The sequence below is a fragment of the Chaetura pelagica genome, unplaced genomic scaffold (genome assembly GCF_000747805.2).
Source record: "Chaetura pelagica isolate M959 unplaced genomic scaffold, ChaPel_1.0 scaffold8, whole genome shotgun sequence".
In the NCBI taxonomy this organism is placed as follows: domain Eukaryota; kingdom Metazoa; phylum Chordata; class Aves; order Apodiformes; family Apodidae; genus Chaetura; species Chaetura pelagica.
The window spans coordinates 2,269,373-2,282,929 of record NW_009954544.1 but is presented as its reverse complement, the minus strand read 5'-3'; the positions used below and the strand labels follow the sequence as shown (position 1 = coordinate 2,282,929).

The following is a 13,557-nucleotide window of genomic DNA, read 5'->3' as shown; positions in this document are numbered from 1 at the left end:
TCCTGCTGCTTTTGTTGTCCTATTCTGAATCATTCAGCAGCTCCTGACAGAAAACCTTTCTCCCAGCTAAGTATCTGTGGAAGGTGGTGCTTCCTCTTACACTCTCGCATGGGGACAAACAACAAATCAGCCACTCTCTTTGTTCAAGTCCATTCAATAACCTTAGAGTCTAGGACAGCAAACCAGTTGAGAAAACTCTACCATGTAGCTGTTCTCTATATCTGCTGTCCCTTGGCACGTGTTCTGGGATAACAATAAGGCTTTATAGAAGCCTGAGTTTTTCTGAGGAGTTTTAGTTTTTGGCAAGCGTGTCACGAGTGCCATTACTCCAGCCCTGGTCTTAGATGCCAGGTCATACGGATGGGGACACCGTGAGGAGCTAGGAATGGTTACACTCAGTAAATGGTAGGAGCTTAAAATTGGTGAGGATATGTAAGCAGCAGCAAAGGGAACCTGTAGGCTCCTCTACTGAGACAAACAGAGCAGTTTGTTCTTCTTAGTACTTTGGTTTAGCTGCAGCAATCTCTGCCTGGCATAATAATTCAGTTGAAATGCGCATTTTAATGATGATTTTAATTAAATATTGCCCCAAGATCACTCAGCTGCAAGTGGTCGTGATATACATTGGGCCCAGGTTTTGAGGTCAGCAGTTGCACTTCTGCTCCCACCCCACCACTTTCTATCTCCTACTGCTATTCCTTATTTCTTTTGATCATCTTTCTCCAGTACACTAGGGTTTTTTCATATTTCCTTAATGGGATTGTGAAGATCGTGTGGCATTATCCTCAAACCAGCCAATGCTGCCATGGGAGCTAGAGGATGACAAAACAGAAGATGAAAGTCAGCACCTCTATTTCCAGAGATGCATTTGGGAAGAGGGAAAATAAGAGTCACTAGCTTTTCCCATCCTCCTTTACATGCAGACCCTAAATCCTAAGAAAGAGATTGAAGACCTGAGGTTGGCTAAAGCAAGAGTTAGTTTGTGCTAAACACAGCAAATTACTTTCTGCTTGAATATTCAGTCCACTGTGGCTATTTCTTACCACCACACCTGGACTTACTAATTATTCCTCTCCTTTTCCAGTCTTGTCCAATAGGTTCCTCTGACCACTTTCACTTAGCTGTAATCATGCTAAGTCAGCAAAATCCTTAGTATTGCCAGGCTGTTAACCCCATCCATGGGAAGAAAGTTCTTGTGTGCCAGTTCAGTTCTGCCTTGAGGAGAGACGGGAAAAGGTACAAGATTATATTGCTTTTTCAAGTTTACTGAACTTACATCAGCAACAAATATGGGCAGTGTTAGTCACAGCTTAACACAGTTTGGTGCTGACCAAGAAAAATACAGATTTGATGTGCTATTTCCTAATGGTGACTAATTTTGCCATCATTTTATACGGTGAAAACCCAACAAAGAAAACACTGGTAAATGCTGGAATTTAAATGTAGTGGATGCATTACCAAGGTCCATGGAAGCATTTAATTTCTGAAATTCTTATTTATTTAACAGATGTCATTAATCTCCTCTCTTCGTTTTGCTCTCATGTTTTATTTTCCATTATTACTTTAATCTTTCCCAGAAACTATTGACATGCAACATGACAAAGTTAAGACTGTATTAAGCATGTGGCATTTGCCATGACTTTTAAGATCTTTGGATTTGGAAGACATGTACCTGATTTAACTAGTTGTCCTTGTTTTTCCAGAAGTCAGTCTGAAAATGTAGGAAATTTTTTGAATGAGCAGAGCACCAATGTGAACAATTTTATTCTTCCAATAGTTGCAAGCTTATAATCTTGAGTAATAAAAAATTGGTGATGCCGTTCTACAAATGTTTAAGATGGTCACACGTGACACTGCTGAAGCCTTCACTTGTTATGCGTTGGCTCTGGCCTCTGATCCAGGGTGAGCTAGATCAGGGTGGCACTGCTGGGAAACCTATCCCTTTTTTTGTCAGTGTTCTGAATGGATTTGTAGTGGGATGACATAGGAAAACAACAGGAAAATAACACAAGCCTATGTAAATCACAGAATACACTTAAAAGCTTGTTTAAGGGCCTGAGCTCAGTGAGCAAGGGTGAAGGTTTTCTTAACCATTCCTCAACCCTAAGAAGGGACAGGTGGAGAAAGAATCATGCCTGGAAAACAGCAAACTTTAGCAAAAATTTAAAGCCAGCTATTTCAAACCTTATTAGCAGCAGAAGCCGTCGCTGTCCATCAGCTTTATAGCACCTGTGAGTAGTGACCAATGCGGCAGTTTTCTCAGCTCGTACCTCTAGTAGCTGTAGCAAGAGAATCAGAGATTGATAGTGGCACAGATGCTCAGGTTGTCTTTTGCTGCAGGAGTTACTTCAGAACATCTTAGGAACAATTGGTAACACTAGAACTATGCTTTACTTCATCTGTTCATTGATGGATTTCAGACCCAGAAGGAACTAACACAGCACTTTATCTGCATAAATTTATTTTAAATGTAAAGAAAAAAGAAACTGTAACTGGTAATTTCCTGAAGTGAAGCTGAGATGTAAAGATGTATTTCTGTTCTTTACTCTGCTACTTTTTTATTTTTCTAAATTCTTTATTACCAGAAGGGGAAAGTCTAGTATCTTCTGTTTGTTTTCAGTTGGGCCCAAAGGACGTGTTATAAGTTATGAAATCAGAGACGATCATCATAATTTAGCTAAGAAAAATTACAGGCACTGGCGTGCTGCATGGGAAATAGGACATGTGGAGGAGTGGCCAGATAACGTGGATTTCATTCTTAAAGACATTTCAAAAGCTGCTGAGGATATGAAATCTTTAACATGTGACGCAGTAAGTCCAAGAAATCTCCCCATTTGACATTTAACTTTTCTACATAAGTTAAGGCCTCTAGTGCTCACACTCACATTCCCATATGTAGTTTAACATGAGAAAAAACAATTGAATCCTCATACATTGGAAGAAACATTGTAATTATTTTTTTTTTTGTCAGATTAGAAGTATTTTCAAGGTTTCAGTTACAGGTTCCCAAATGAAAGAGCAATATAGCTGAAGTACAGAAATGCTACAATTAATCACTGCTGTCTTGTAGGCAAAGACAAAATTAGTTTAGTGAATTTTGGAGTATTTTTGTATCTAAGGCATGTATTTGAAACATTAAGCATAAGAAAAACACATAATCTTACTGAAAATATAAATTCTACCAGCTATATAGAATGCAGTTAGAACAAGGAATGAGTTAGAACAAGGAATGCTCTTCCTTTCTCTCTTGTCTTCGTAAAGGGAGGTGTGCTGGGGAAAACGGCTAGATGTTAGCCATTCGTCCATGTAGACCAGACAAACTACTTACCTTAATGCTTTAAACAAACAATTGTGTTAAACAGTTTGAGCAGAGAAAGAAAATATATAGCATAAAAATATAATTTTCTTAAATTTTAGAAGTACTAATCTACAGGAAGGTTCAGATATTTGTTGTACAGTTTGAATTGTTTTCTAGCAGAGGATGGATAAATTGCCAAAGACGGGTTTTCTAAATCTTGAAATAAACAGCAAGTTAGACATTGAGATTGTAGTGTGATCTTTTAATGATAAAGATGCACTTGAACATTTGCTTTTTTTACATTTGAAAATTAGTAAATACTTCCAAAAGTATTCCTTAGTGTTTACGTTATGGAATTTAATTAGGAAGAGTTTTAACATTAACACAGGACTTCTGCATTGGTGAAACACTACTTGCTGTTTTAATAAAAACACAATTGGAAGTAGCAAGAACTTTGTTTTGTAAATGTGTGGACCTCAGGTTTCTCTTAAGGTTTTGAAAGGCAGTAATGAAACTGGTTTGTGATTACATACTCTTCTTGTATGCATTCGTTTTTCATAGATAGACATTTGTTTTTCAGTCGTTGTTATGGGAAAAATTAATAGATGTATAAATAGTTACTAGAAAAAACATATGTATCTTTCCCTTGCAGATAGTTCTGGATATGCTTAACCCACAGTCTGCTCTGCCTGTTGTACACCCAAGCCTGAAACAGGGTGGTGTCTGTGCTGTGTATTTAGCAAAGTAAGTATTTACTTCTGGCACTTGTGCATTATTCAGGCGTGGCCTAACATTGTTACAAAATAAAAAAAATCTTCTAAAATATGCATCCAGCATTAAGAAAGTGTTTAATAACATTTTTTCTCCCATGTAATATTTTTGGTTTTAGCCATGGCACTCAGTATAATTTAATCTGGCTCAATCCTTTGGCCTTTACTTTGCAAATGTTCTCATTATGGTCAGCAGAAGTTTTCACTTAAGACATCCTCAAAATAACTGTACTGTTTTCCAGTTCAGTAGTCAGGTTGCTAGCTCCTTTACCTTAAAATCAAAGGGCTTGTGTTTCATCAAAGGTAAAGAATGTTAGGAAGGCAGAATTGAGGCTTAACCGTATGATCTGAGTTTCTAAACACTGCTTTATCCTTTGTATTTCTTCAAAAGCATCACACAGGTTATTGGCCTTTTAGACAGAATACGGACCTGCAGGCTCCCTTTTTTGTGTGAAAAGATCATTGAGGTAACTCATAGAAATTGGTTGGTACTCCCTGCTAAAATTAAGAATTGCAATTCAAACAAAATGGTGGAGACTGAAGAAAATACTGAAGAACCACTTCAAAAGGAATACAAAGAAAGCCACATTGAGGATCAAGTAGTTCTCGGAGAATACAATGGTAAGAATGTTATTGCTGACGAGATTGTATAACTGCAGTTCGATAATGCAAAGTATCATGAAGGTAAAGTTTGTAGGAAGAGGCAGGTTTTTTTCTTAGGTCAGCTGAGATTGTTGTGAAGATTAGACAAACTTCTGGACAGCCTAGACCTTGTCAGGTTTGAAAAAGTATATATTAATGGTTATTTAAGTTTAAATGTCTATTAAACTAGACTAAATAGAAAATAAATTGCAATCTGCAAATAAAGAATGACTGCTCTTCCACTACTGTTTTCAAATTTTTATTTTTTACTAAAATTCAGCCTTCTATACTAGTCCTGTAGCTGTTTTAGAGGACCCTGAAGGGCTTAAGGATACCACAGAAGAAATGTTATCAGGGTGCTCTGGTTTTTAGTCCTGCTGTTCTGGCAAGCCCCAAAAAAATGCCTCATACTAGTACAGATTTGCAAAATCCATAGTAAAGCAAAGAGGTCTGAATGTAGTGATAGGTGACAACAAATTACTTCAACAGAAGCGAAAATTAAAATAACGTCAGGGAAAAATATCCCATGCGCATTGGCAAGTGTAGTCTGCATGTATGTATTAAAATTCTTGGAAAGAATTTTTAAAAATTACTTCTCACAGAATCACTTTCTAATGATGCTGAAACATACTCCTCCGTGCCTTACGTTGCTAGACCATCTTACCAGCAGGAGGCTCATTCAGGTGAGACATTTGGAAAATGTTTTTTATCTTACATGTTTAGTGGGTTTTAAAACCTTTTTTTTTGTACCAGCATTTGACATGTTACTATATAATGAAATCCTAGAACTTATAATAATAAACTAGTAATTGTATATTGAAATACTGAAGTAGTAACTTGTTTTGTTTTTTAATTAGCATTCCTTACCAAGCTGAGAAAGTTTGGACCACTTCTTTCTTGAGGCTGCTGAGATGTTAGCTGCCAATTTAAGCATTGTATCAGAATAAAATAAAATGTTACAAAGTAGCTGCTGTGTTTTGCAAGTTGTATAACTTAAGTAATAGCAGGTTTGATTTTTCTACTGGGTATAAAGTTAGAAATCCTACTAACTGTTTAAAGGGAAAAGTTTTAACAGAATCATCAGGTATAGTGTTGTGATGCAACACAGATTCTTCCACAAAGCACAGTTATCTGCCTCTATCTCACTGGGAGTATTCTTCATTGCTTGTAAACCAGTCCATGGATTTGTCTTGGTTCAAGATGCTACCTCGTCTCCTTTTGCTGGACAGGCTCTGACAGTCTGCCAGAAATAAGGAGAAAAAATAATTGGTAAGGAAATAATGGATCAAAGTCTGCCCTTTGAAATGCAAATGAAGCAGGTTCTGACTTCACTGGCTACTATCTGGTGGCTGTCGCCCCTTTAAGATCAGCGTTCTTAAAGCACAGCTGGAAGAGAAACTGAAACGGACTGAATGTGTGCTTGATAGAGCTGTGCTTATTTTAAGAAAAAGACCAGTTGCTGACATGTATAGCTTTGGTTCACTTCCAGCACTTGTGCTGAAATTTGCCTAGTTATTGGTGAACTTTACTGTATATAAAACATTCTCAAGTGGTCAAAACAAACACATTCTTTTCTGACGAAGCAAGATCTCTGAAGTAAAACTAGATTTAAAATTAAGTCTTCCATAGTCTCACATAAGACTCCATATAAGCACATGGTGATGTTTAACATGTTAAATGTATTGAGTGACATGGTGCAGACACCTGACTTGTTCTGTATCTCAAGGAAGATTCAAATGCCAAATTTGTCAAAGTTGAGGGCTCCCTTGAGAATCACAGTTGTACTGAAACTGTCAAAAGCACAATTCTACTATAACAGTAAAAATGTTTATATTAATGAGAACATACGCAAATAAAAAAATAAAGCTATAAATAACTCTAACCCTGCAATAAACAAATATACTAAGAAGTCTGTAGTGGCTAAGCCCGTGAAGTATCTTTAAGGAGCTGAGGCCCTCTACAGCTCCACCAGAAAGTTTACATCTCAATAATATAATATCTTAATAAATTAAACAAGCGTTTGCCCCATAGCTGCTGTATGTAATGGAGGCTTCTCATACAAAGGCTCAAGGTGCTATTTTTAATAGATTAACATGCAAAGGTTCAGTTACCTAAAATAATATTCACAACCAGTCTTAAAAGGAAATTTGTATCAACTCTGTCAACAATTGAGAAACACTTGAATGAAAGTGTGAATTGTGATTTAAAATATGTCGAAACCGATGACAGCAACTGAGCAGCCTGCCCTTTCTAAAAGCAGTGCTCTCAAGAAAGCACTTTACCTCATGTAACACACACACTTAACTCTTGTGACAACACACCAGTATTTTTACCCTTTCTTCTAGCCAATCCTTAGTGTTTAAAATAGGAGTCTCAATTTAATTTATAGTGGAAAAAGAGTAATAAATACATACATAGACTGGAATGTGACCCATACCACAGTAGATATAGGTAATTTGAACAGACTTTGAACATAAAACAGTTGATATTTCCAGGAAGTCAAGAGACAAGATGTGAAAATGAAACTATGGCACTAAAAGCACAGTCCTGCCAAAGTAACTGCATTTGTAGTAGGGGTGTTTGCTCACAGAGAGATTGTGTCTTGTCACACCAAGGACACAGTATTCCCTTCAGTAGTCTGAAGGGCAAATATGGCTTCAGTTGCCTAAGCTAATTGAAAATTATGTGCACTATTAAACCATACCTTGGGCATAATACAAAGGAGATTTGATGAGCATTTTTTCAGTTGTAAAAGTGTCCTTCAAATTCTGGACTGAAGGTAGTTCCATCTCCAGAGTGCTAGCAGATGAGGAGGAGGATGGTGATAATCCTAGTCGTACAAATCTTCCCTTCTTACCACAAAGCAGGCAGTCTGTAGGAGTAGCATTAGGTCCTTGGTGCAGCTGAACTTGAGCATTGTGGTAGTTTCTTACAGCTCCGCTGTGGTGTACAGAACGTTCTCGCTGCCATGCAAAATGTGTTGGAGCAATAGCCATCACCTATCAGAACCAGCCATGAATCAGAAACCATACAAATAACAGGACATACAGCTGAAAAAAAGGGATCGAATTCATGTGTGGCAGAGGATTAATACTGCATAGCTGCAGTGGGTGTTGCCTACGATCTTCTATCTCACTAGACGGTTTGTTACCTTAGGCACAAGAAGGGGAACTATTATGAATCAGATGCGGAAACAGCAGTTTGCAGCTTTGTGTATTCATAGAATCATGCTGGTTGGAAGGGACCTTGAAGATCATCAAGTCTAACCATAATCTAAATTGCCCTACCACAACCTAATTTACCTGTTCAGATCTCAAATCATGTCCCTAAGCACTATATCTGCATTTCTTTTAAATATTTCCAGGAATTGTGACTCCACCACCTCCCTGGGCAGCCTGTTCCACTGTCCAACAACTCTTTTGGTAAAGAAATTCTTTCTCATATCCAGCCTAAACCTTCCCTGGTGCAGCTGCAGGCCATTTCCTCATGTGTTGTCATTATTCCCTAAAGAGGCCAACTCCCACCTCCCTACAACCTCCTTTCAGGTAGCTGTAGAGAGCAATGAGGTCTCCCCTCTGCCTGCTCTTCTTCAAACTAAACAATCCCAGTTCCCTCAGCCTCTCCTCATAGGACTTACTCTCTAGACCTTTCACCAGCTTGGTGTCCTCTGGACATGCTCCAGCAACAGGCTCCAGCAACAATATTAATGTGAATCATCACAAATACCAGCTCATGGTTTGTATATTGCACTGAAGATGGTGTCTTTTACTAACTGCTAAACAAACTAGATGGATCTTGTGGTTCACAATGTCACTGAACTGGTGACAGCTGGAAGCTGGGAGGGTGTGCTGTGAAAAGCATTCTGCACTTCCCTTGTTCCTAGTACTTTTCCCATAAGCACCCAGTCCCACCCCCAGACATGGGATTCTAGAGTAAATGAGATTTTCTTTTCCACCAGCTGTAGTAAACATAATGGTTTTGGAACATGACTGGTCTTTTCCAGACAGATACATTCCATCTGAAAAGTGTCTTTTTCCCTCCTAATACATTTGAAAAATGTAGGTTGTAATACTGCATTAATAGTAGAGAACGTTAAAGGTGTGTCCTTGTGAACTTTTGTAAATGCAGTGAAAAAACATTACCTTAAAAAGTCAACTGAAGTTGTATTTTTAATTTTGAAGGGGTTAAAATCTCACGTGACATGCTGGGATTTTTATTTGAAGGTTTTACTCATGTACAAACTTGTAATTTGTGAAGCAAACACAGAACTATTTCTAAAGTCAATGAAGTGGAAAAAAAACATGGTAAATTTTAAATAAAAATATTTATGCAAAGCAGAAAGATTCCAGTCAATAAAAGCTTCAACAGTTGTGCAATGTAAAATATCTTAGTTTATCTTAAAAGCAGTTTCAAATAATGTATTTTAAATGCAGAAGAAAAAAAAAGTCATGGACAATACATGGACCATTCAATTTTAACTGCTTTTTTTCTTTCCCATGGCTTGTCTACACACTTCTGGGAGGAAATTATTCGTACAGAGCTAGCTTGCTACTTGGTATTAATTTTTGTAGTTTCAGTATCTACAATATGAAAACCTTCCCTACCTCTTCACAGCAGCGTCTGCTTACAATAGCCCTGTAGTCCATTCTACTCCACAGTCGATCTCTTAACTTTAGGAAATCAGGGAAGATTTTTCTCCAGGCTTTTCCCAAGGCCCATGGGAAAACGTCATACTTTGATTCTTCATCATCTTCTTCAATTGTATTTGCCAGATACCTTCAAATACATATGTTTGTGTCTGCAAACGTTCAATCTTAACTCACTGTATTAGTATGATTTCTAACATTAAAAGGCATAATATTGAAGTAGTTCTTTTTCCCAGTAGTGTAGGAAAAACAGTAGAAAAAAACAGCCTTCCCTCTGGAGTACAGTGTTTTCATACTCAGAAAGTTACGTATGTAACTTTGGGTAAATGCAAACTTAACTTAAGCTATTACTGCAATTGCTTTACCCTTCAGTTTCATAAATGAGAGGATATGCAAGAACCAACATATCTGGACAGCCTTCACCAAACTGGCAAGATACCCTTGTACTAAAATGAGCAGTTTCTGACTGATTCTCTAAATGAAGCTTAAAACTATTTTGTGAAATCTTAAACTTTACATTTTTTTCATGGATTTTAACTATTCTTGGAAAATTATATCACTCACATTATATTAGCAGCAAACAACTAAAATATAGGTCTAGTTTCATGTATAAATGAAAACCTTAAATTATTTTCTGTCCATATTTCTTCCTTCCTTCACTACATGCTACTTTTGGATCTGGCCTGTCTTCTCAGACAACAGGCAAATATTTATTTCCTCTGGATCCACCCAGTACTAAACTCCTGTAAATCATACCTGAGATTTTTTTTATGTTTAAACCCCTCCCCAATTTTCTCACTTTCTGCTAATTACCCACATATTCCCTCTAGTCCCTGTCTCACCAGACCCTTTGTCCCTTTCTAATCTCTTTTTTTTCTGGCCTGGCTTTTCTTCCTTCAGTGTGGAGTCAGACACTTTCCTCCTCCATGCTTTGTGGACACTACCCAGAATACCACTCATGGGAGAAGGAACAAACACCTTTCTCCCACACTAGTGCATGAATCAGAGCATCTGAGGAAAACTATTATGGGAAAAGATTAGCTGAGCACCATAACACTATGAAAGAAAATGCTGAATCCTTTGTAGGTACAGCCAAATATGGAGAGATTACATATAGGCTTGGTAAAAACTGATTAGTGGTTGCACCTCTGTTCCAAAGCAGAGAAGTTTTAGAACTGTTCAGAAAATTCTTATGAATTCTCTACCAACATTTTCACAGTTGACTTAAACCATGTTAACAGAAACTTTAATGAAACATTACCCCCAAGGTGGGCATTATGATGAAACATTTTGGTACAAATTATTTAAAGGCTATCAAAGATACAGTGTCTTCTAACAGGAAGTGTGAGACGTGTATGTGGCCATGTATCGCCCTGCATATATTTCTTGTAATGCTTAAAACAGTTGCCAGATTTAGTTCAGTAGGCAGACTGCCACGCTATGTATCACTGCCCCAACACTAGCATCCCCTCACTGCTGCTCAAGCTTGTTCCACCCAGGTGGGTCATCAAAGGAAGAACGTTGAATCAGCACTATATATATATATATATATGTATATATATATAGTATGTAGATTATGTTTCTATACTTCATATAGAACCCAAATAACTACACACACATCAAATAATTCTCATAATTATCAGTGGTGTAAACAAACGAATAAAACAATGCAAAGTTTATGCAAATATAACCAGGTAATTTAAAAGTACTTACAGAGAGACAAAGAAATTGATTCTGGTATACTCATTTATTGTGAAGTTAGCCCTCTTGAAATAAACGAAAGTCATTGCCAAGAGATACTGTTTTAAAATGTAAAATGAAGTATCAATATATTATTTCAGTATATTATTTTCTAAAATGTTTCACACATTTATCTTGCACCAAGATATTTTTATCATTTCTGTCAATGATGAAAGCAGAAATTTAATTTCTCGAAGCATGAACACATTAGGAAGAAAATATAGTTTATATGTGCATTACCGTATCAAGTAATTAAGGGCAGATTTTTCACTCAATGTATGTTCTATTAACTAAGAAGGAAATAGACTTGCCTTGTCTGCAATTTTACAGCAAGAGTCCATCCAAAGGAAGTCTTGGATTAGATCATCATCTGCAACAAAAGCAAGCTGTAGCATTTCAAACACCAAAATTGTTTTGTGTTAGAAAGTATTTGTAAATAAATAACAGATGGTCCTTTTATTGGAGCAAATAAAAGTAAAGAAGCTAGACCCGCCAGTAGAGAACAGAGAAACTGACAGGAGAAAAGAGATACTAAAAAAACCTGAAGCATCAAAAGAAGACAAACTACCAGAAAAGCAAGGTGGAAAATCTAGTGACTGTATTTCATTAATTCTCAGTAGTAGTTAAAGTGAAAAATCACCAGTATTTTTTTCTATTTATCTGACTTCTTCCTGCACTAAGTGGTTCCATCTAATCACATACCATTATTTCTGATGAATTTCAGAGTGTTGAGATCTCTGCACCTTGGTTACCTGACTGCCTTTATAAGGCAACACTTGCTTGATTATTTGTGGTCAGTGCTGCATTACAGTCTGTGAACATGAACTGTAACAGGATTACCACAAACTCCCTCTGATACACTTCTATACTTAAGGTTCATATCACAACCAAGTGTCATCTTCCACTATTACTGAATCTTTTCACTAAAGCAAATGCAAAACTTGAAATGAGAGACAAAAATGCAAGAGAGATGCTACAACTGCTCAGATTTTCTTCCCATTCCTCTTCTTCCCCTTAATGGTTATTCCCACCATAAGTAACATTTATAAAAATGGGAGTCCAGCATTTTTAAGCCTTGTATAAAAGAAGATGTATATTGGTTTACATGTATTTGATAAAATATAAGAGAAAACAGAAAGGAAAGGGGCATTACCATAAAAGGAAGTATCATACCACCTTTGTCTCATTTGTATTTTCAAGGTATTTTCAATCAGTTTGGTAGCCCTTGCATCTTTAACTTGAGCATTAAATATACACTAAAATACAGCAACAAAATACACTTAGACAAAGACATGGCCACTAGTATCTATATAAAAAGAACTCCCAACATAATTGAGTTTTGAAAACATTTGCTTAATAGTTTTCTACTGTTCAGTCAATACATTTTAATTATCTGTCATTATTAACCTACCAAATAATTTAAAGAAAGCTGTCATTTCCTGACGCTGAATAACTAGACATGGCCCCTTTGGACATTTATATTTATGACTAGGAATCTTTTTTTCACCATTCTCTTCATGGTCTTTAAAAGCAGGCCGCTTTAGCCTAAGAAGGCTTTTTTGGTGATGTGATCTGGATGTACTCAATTTTACAGGAACAGTGACAGTGGGAGATGTGGGACACACCAGATTGTGCCTCATCTTGGTGAGTAAAGGATCCTGTCAAAAAAGAAGAAGAAATTAAATGAAAATTAAAAAAAAAAAAAGTCAGTTTTAGCAGTTCTTTCTACTCCTTTTGTTCAGATGAAGCATTTCAGTAGAGCTTGTCTGTCAGGTGATACAAAAATTAATTGTATCAACACTAGTAAGTCTCGTGCCTTAGCCAACTATGTAGGTGCCTTTAATTTAGTTCTGATTTTATAAATCTCTTTTTTCAGTGGAGGGAGCCTCCAATCTTCCTTTTTTTTTTTTAAATTTTGAACGGAGGAGGGGAAAAAAAACCCACAACCTCCTTTCCATGAAAGGCTGCTGGTTGTCACATCCCTTATTCCAGTAAGGAAGCCCCACACGCTTCATTAGATCTCCCAAAGAACTACCATTCCCCCCTCCCGATTTGTGGCTGTGTTACGTTTAAAAGAACACCAGCGGAATGAACGCAGCAGAACCATCGCTAAGCCGTGTTAAGGACGCAATTTCGGTCTTGAGCTCCTAATTTGTATAAACGCTCGGCTGTAGCCACCGGGGATAAAAACTTACCCTCAAGTAGGACATACCCTGAAGGCATAACCAAGGAAACAAACCTGAGGTGTTTGTAACTATAAAGACCGAGCAGCTACCAAGCGGGAGCCTGAGGGGAGGTGTTTCCAGGCAGGACCAAACGCCTTTATTCCTTCCCCAGCTCCCCGCACAGCGCACGGGGCTGCCCGAGGCCGCCCACAGCACCTGCCCGGCTCTTCAGCCCCTCGCTGGCGGCCACACAACCAACCAAGCCCCTCAGGTGCGGGTGAGACGAGGCCCCTCCG

The 13,557-nt window shown here is 37.5% G+C and overlaps 2 protein-coding genes across 2 annotated transcripts in view; one reads left to right on the top strand and one right to left on the bottom strand.

The window, feature by feature from the left end:
* Positions 1-5,611, top strand: part of TRMT61B (tRNA methyltransferase 61 homolog B (S. cerevisiae)) — an 8,505-nt gene extending 2,894 nt beyond the window's left edge. The window contains 5 exon segments of the mRNA XM_010005002.1: positions 2,621-2,811; positions 3,951-4,042; positions 4,460-4,689; positions 5,313-5,393; positions 5,568-5,611. Of these exon segments, the coding sequence (XP_010003304.1) occupies positions 2,621-2,811; positions 3,951-4,042; positions 4,460-4,689; positions 5,313-5,393; positions 5,568-5,611 (638 nt within the window).
* A 241-nt stretch (positions 5,612-5,852) lies between these two features.
* On the bottom strand, positions 5,853-12,736 carry SPDYA (speedy/RINGO cell cycle regulator family member A). The gene is made up of 6 exons (XM_010005001.1): positions 12,508-12,736; positions 11,408-11,466; positions 11,070-11,155; positions 9,315-9,486; positions 7,415-7,709; positions 5,853-5,950 (listed from the first exon to the last, which is right to left on the bottom strand). Exons 1-6 carry the CDS (start codon positions 12,734-12,736, stop codon positions 5,853-5,855), a joined length of 939 nt encoding a protein of 312 aa, XP_010003303.1.
* Between the last annotated feature and the right edge of the window lie 821 nt (positions 12,737-13,557).

Excerpts from the sequence above, each read along its gene's own strand:
- SPDYA (XM_010005001.1), bottom strand. The coding sequence starts at position 12,736 with ATGAGGCACAATCTGGTGTGTCCCACATCTCCCACTGTCACTGTTCCT. Across the intron at positions 11,467-12,507 it reads AGCTTTCTTTAAATTATTTG|ATGATGATCTAATCCAAGAC; the intron begins GTAGGTTAATAA and ends CTTTTGTTGCAG. Across the intron at positions 9,487-11,069 it reads ATCAATTTCTTTGTCTCTCT|GTATCTGGCAAATACAATTG; the intron begins GTAAGTACTTTT and ends ATGTATTTGAAG.